At 38.2% G+C, this 5,617-nt stretch overlaps 1 protein-coding gene across 1 annotated transcript in view; it reads left to right on the top strand.

Annotated features, from left to right (window-relative positions):
• NDUFS6 (NADH:ubiquinone oxidoreductase subunit S6) overlaps positions 1-5,382 on the top strand; it is a 16,584-nt gene extending 11,202 nt beyond the window's left edge. The window contains exons 3-4 of the mRNA XM_006015679.3: positions 2,576-2,698; positions 5,230-5,382. Of these exons, the coding sequence (XP_006015741.1) occupies positions 2,576-2,698; positions 5,230-5,298 (192 nt within the window). The 3' untranslated portion in view covers positions 5,299-5,382. The remainder of the gene's footprint in view (positions 1-2,575; positions 2,699-5,229) is intronic.
• The last annotated feature ends 235 nt before the right edge of the window (positions 5,383-5,617 follow it).

The raw sequence follows: 5,617 nt of genomic DNA, 5'->3' as shown, positions 1-5,617 counted from the left end.
CGGATCGGGCACCACAGGACCTGGTGCAGCCTCCTGGCTGCCTACCACAGTTGGCCCAGGACCTTGCTGCAGCTGCTTGTGCAGTCTCCTGCTGTGAGCAGCCCTGTGACACCTTCTTCCCCCCCCCGGGTTGCTTTTTTTTTTTTTTTTTTTTTTTTTTTTTTTGCAGTGAATCTGTTGTTTATCATGGAACATGCTCTTAATTTGTGATTTCAATGAAAACCACACAATTGCAAATTTGGTAGGACTCATTATAAATACTGGACGTGAGAAATTTCATTGGTAGGAAGTGCGAAGATTGAGCTACCATGTAGTCTTAAATCTGTTTCCTTGCTCAATGTGGTCTAATGTTTAATGATTTGATCATATTTTTCCTTAGACCTCCCTTCCTTAGGCCTTTGTTATTGTGTAGACTGAATTGTGAATCAAGCAGATGTTTGTATGGTAAAGGATGTTATTTTAACTAAGGCAGTGAACTGGGGGTTGGGGAGGATGGATTCTGTTTCTGCTCTTTTGAATCAGTGTCCTTCAGCACTTAGACTTCCCTTATCTCAGTCAACTGTGGTATGCCAGACCCCCTCCAGACATTGATGGGTTCATGAGGAATTTTATCATGGATCTCAAAAATGGTCATCCTGTGCTTTGTGTGAGTTGTCACGGTGCATGATTTTTAGGATCCAGGATAAAATTCCTTGGGTCCCATCCCACATTTGCCAGTGCACCTGGGATTGGACAGCTGCTTCTCAAACTCAGGCTCTCCATGCGCCCAGATCTTCAAAAAGAGCCAGTCTCCAGTGTGTGGCTGCCTACATGCCCTTTAAACTTGACAGTTGGGGAGCCCTGCGTGACTGCATCAGACTGACTCCCCAGTGCCAGGCTTCCTATGTACTGGGAAATTTAAATGGATTGGGTGTAGCCTGGCAGCATGGAGACTGTCCCCGATGCAGGGCTTCCCATGTGCTGGCAAGTTTAAAGGGTGCAGGGGCATCCCAGCACTGGGGAGCAGCTCACTTTCCAATTAAAGCACAGTAGGAACCAGACACAAAGGTGTTTTACATTTAATGAATAGCATGGCTGATTCACTATTTTTATCATGTGATAAATTGCTTGAACTGGTGACAGTACAGTTTGTGTGATAACTGTAAGGTGCGGGGGGGGGGAGTAAAGGAATCAGGGGTTTCTCCATTGCCCACTTCTATAATAGTTCCCAAACCTCATATGCAAACTGAAATTTTGCCCAACTTCTGGATATATGTCCAGAACCAATGGAGGTCCAAGATGCAGTTTGGTGTTGTGCAGTGTCTGTATCTTATGATCATTTGATTGTTTAAAAGTGCCATATTGAGGTCCCTGGAAAATTTGTTTAAAAATGAAAATTAATCATAGTTATTTTTCATGAGATTTTTTTTTTTAACTATCAACAAATCTGACCTAGATAATTGAATCTTCTTGAGCATGACTTGCAAAATGAATTTTCCACGGTTGTACAAAATTCCAAGATTTAAATTCTTTAGTACATTTTCTATAAGATTTGTATAGCAGAGCTTTGTGAACTGCTTATTACACTTCATAGTTTGTATGAACACTGCTTACCTGCTTTACATTGAGGATTCACAGTGATGAAAACTCATTAGTATATTTTGTATAATGTTTGCTACGATATGCAAACATACACACACAGCAGGTACTGCTTTTTTAATATGAATTGCCCAGTAGGTTGTTGTCTTGTGTGTGTGTGTGTGTGTAATTTTATATAAAAAGACTATTCTGGCCTTTCTAGTGAAGGCCATTAGTTCAAAGACTTATAAAGAAAAGGGGTGAGTGTGTGTTCTTCATTGATAAAAAGTTCATTTTAAGCTGCTGCTATAACTTCAAGGGTTCTTCCCTATTGCATGCTTTTTAATATATGAAATGCAATGGTCAGATACTAAAGTTAGTAAGAATCACTTGTCACTATTCTCCAAATAATATCCAAAAAAATATCTCTGGTTTGACCTGCATAATCAAACTTAAATGTAGTTTGCTAGCTGGCGCATATTACCTCTAGGCATATAAGTTATCTGTTGCTAAATTTTCCTTTAGCTGATCTGAATTCTTACAATTAGTGGATGCACTCTGGTTTGAGTGTAGATATTGCTTCTTTTTTTTTTTTGTTTAGAAATGCAATTAAGAATCTTATTAAAAGTGTATGTCCTCAAAGAGAGAGAGCATTTGAAATATATGTACAGTGGATGTAGGTGAGGTTGAATGAATGCGGTTGAGACAAGCTCATACTTCAATGCATTTGAATACTTTTAAAGTTTGTTTTTTTTGAGCTGTTCTATTTCAGTAGGCAGTTTAAATGCTCTCCTCCTAAAGCCAAGGAACTTAACTGGTTTTGTGCAAATGAGAACATTAGAATGAAGAAAAAGTTAAAAGCACAAGCTATATACCATCACTTATAGCTATTTGTGCAATAATTATTGATGCTACCTTTAAAGAGAAGATGCAGAATTGGTTTTTGAGGAGAGTTAAATTGGTGATTATTGCTTTGTGTTATACTGTAGTGCACTTTTGAAACTTCTTTCTGTTGCAGGTGAATACAAGCTTTGCCATCGATATGATAGCAGAGCAACCTGTGAATGAAGTTGAAAGCAGAGTGATATCATGCGATGGTGGTGGAGGAGCTTTGGGACATCCTAAAGTATATATAAACTTGGTAATGAACCTCTCTTTTGGCTATTCTGTAGCATATTTTACTTTTTGTAAGATCATCTCTTTTTTTTTTTTTTTTTTTTTTTTGGAGTGCTGTTTTAATGAGGTAAGAAGTGATTCTCTTAAACAATAGACTTATTTCTATAGTGCCACAGTGTCCTGCACACTTAAAATGGAAGACGTCTAAGCTGTTTCAGCAACAGTCTTAAATGGCTCAACATGATTCTGACCCAAAGTTTGTTGAAGTTGCTAGAAATTTTTCTGTTGGCTTAAATACAAATATTTAATAATGTCAGTAATAATGGTCACTGCTCCCCCACCATCAAGTTTTCTGACCAGTAAGAAGCCCTGTGGGCTGGATGCCATAGCATAGCAGGCTGGGATTTGAGCACTGCTGTATTAGTCAGAAAACAATGCTTGTTTTGGTTTTTTTTTTGTTTGTTTGTTTTGTTTTTTAAGTTAAATGTTATTGAAAAGGGATGTATTTGGTAGCTGTGTTGGTCTGAGACAAAAAAGAAGTGCAAAACTCTAGAACTCTTGGCTCAGAGATGATACCTTTTATTAGACCAACTTAGAAATCGCAATTTTTTTTTTTCTGCAAGCTTTTGGGCTCTCTCGCCCTTCATCAGGCTCAGGGAAAATTAAAGATGGTAAAAAATCCCCATAGGTAGGAAACAAACATCATTTTTGCACAGAGGAACTTGAAGATGGAAGTCTATTTCTCTGGGTCCATGAGGAAGGGCATGTGAGCCTTTGTGAAAGCTTGCAGAAAAAGATCACAAAAAGTTATTTCTTAGTTGGTCTAATAAGTTATTATCTGTGAACCAAGAGTTCTAGCGTCTTGCATTTCCTGTTATTGAAAAAGCATTTAACTTTCACAAAAAGGTTTTACATTGTTCCCTCTCCATTAGTGGTCTTTTTTTACCAGTAAACAAGGGCACAGATCCTAACATCCTAAAAGCCCTTGTTTGTTGTGGAACCACTGTTGCACAGTCTTTATCACTTTGTTGTCTTCCTGAAAATGTTGCCTCTTCCTTCTTTGGGTTGAGTGGAAGTTGGGGCAGAAAAGTCCATTGAAACAAAAAGATTCTTTGCCTCTCTGGTGCACAAGCTGGAGTGCAAGCAAGTGTTGCCATGCAGAAGCAGCATCTTTGACATGCCTCTATTGGGGCAGACTCTTTGCAATGTTTCAGTTTTGTCAGAGTCTTGATAGACCTCTGAGTTGGCTGTCTCTTATCCAAGGAGTCATCAAGAACAACCTCTATGTCCATGGCTTGCTTAGGAGATAAAAATTAGAAGGTATTAATTTCTGACCAACCCTCCTAAATTTTTTTTTTGAGTAATTTTTTTTAATTATTATTATTTTTGGTTTGGGGTTTGGTTTTTTTAAAAAGTTTTAATAGGTTTTGGAGGAGAGAAGCTCTCTGTGTAGTAAGTGAATGGTAAAAGCCCTCCTCTTACTATCTAGTTTGTTAATACTAATGTACTAACAAATGATTACTAATGATAATGTATATAAGGGACTGGCAGAGTTTTGGGTCAGTGTCAAAAACGCCTACAGCTGCAACTTGTAAGATGTTGGCGTGCCGGGGTGGATTGTGGGGGAGCTGAGGGGCCCGATCCTTGTTGTGGCAATGCAGCCCCAGCCATGTCCCTGCAATTCACCCCAAGGTGGGCATGCCAAGCAAAATGCTTTCATGTGCCACACTATCACATATACTGGGGGTTGCCTAACCCTGACATACCTCATTTTAGAGAAACAAGTTCCAACTAAGTGTATGAAGGTCATAGCTATTGGTGGCCTGGTCAAATCCATAATGAGCTGGGCTTTATTAGCATATTGGCAGTCTGACAAGCATAGCGGGGCTTGACCTGGACACGCAGAGTGGGGCAGGAGCCAGTCTGGCCCCAGCCTGGCCATGCATAGCTTGGAAATTTAGCAGCAGGGAAGAGGTGTCAGTAATAATGGTCACTGCTCCCCCACCATCAAGTTTTCTGACTAGTGGGAAGCCCTGTGAGCTGGATGCCATGGCACCACAGGCCGGGATTTGAGCACTGCTGTATTAGATGTCAACACTGGCTAAAATCCCAGTGTGGACACAGTGTGAATGTGCTGATTTCTCTTTTGAATTGTCAGAATTATTTACTAAGTTCCAGTCAGCAGCACCAGTGTAAATGTAATAAAGTTACTCTTTGAAGTAATTTTGTGAGCTTGAACAGAGGTCCAGTTTGTAATGGGATATCTTTTAAGGTCGATATAAACAAAGAAATTCCTTTAACTTGACTTTTGATCCCAGTTCAGCAATTAAAAGATAGCAGAAATAACAGTAAGAACATTGGAAACCGAGCATGTTTTACAGATCACGTATGAACTTCATATTGCTATTTTTGTTACTTTTTAGAATAGCCTTGCACTTGAAATAAATAACTTCAATATCATGCAAATATAGTTAATTTCAGAAGAAATTGTTAGCTACACACTTCATTTTATAGAAAATTTATAAAAATCTTTTTTTTTTTTTTTTTTTTTGACAGGATAAAGAAACGAAAACTGGGACATGTGGCTACTGCGGACTTCAGTTTAAACAGAAACATCATCACTGATAGATATTTGTGCATGCCCTGAAGAACTCTGGATTTCAACGTTATCATAATAATAACAATAATAATAAAAAATTAAAGCTAAAAGTGAGTTCTTAATTTTGTGTTTTTTAAAAAAAGAAAAAACTACTCCCCACAACTTTGGAATTTCTGTTCTCAAAATTTGAAAAAACTACGTGCGTCTGTGGTGAATAAACAGAATGACTTGGAAATATTAAGCTGTTTGTTCAAATAGTTAAGGTACTATTTTACTATTAATTCTTGGATATCCTATTATAAAAAGATCTTGGATTTGAAACTGGTAATACTGCATTTCTGATAG

Source organism: Alligator sinensis, unplaced genomic scaffold (assembly GCF_000455745.1).
Source record: "Alligator sinensis unplaced genomic scaffold, ASM45574v1 scaffold126_1, whole genome shotgun sequence".
In the NCBI taxonomy this organism is placed as follows: domain Eukaryota; kingdom Metazoa; phylum Chordata; order Crocodylia; family Alligatoridae; genus Alligator; species Alligator sinensis.
The sequence above is the reverse complement of the archived record's forward strand: the minus strand, read 5'-3'. Positions and strand labels throughout refer to the sequence as shown.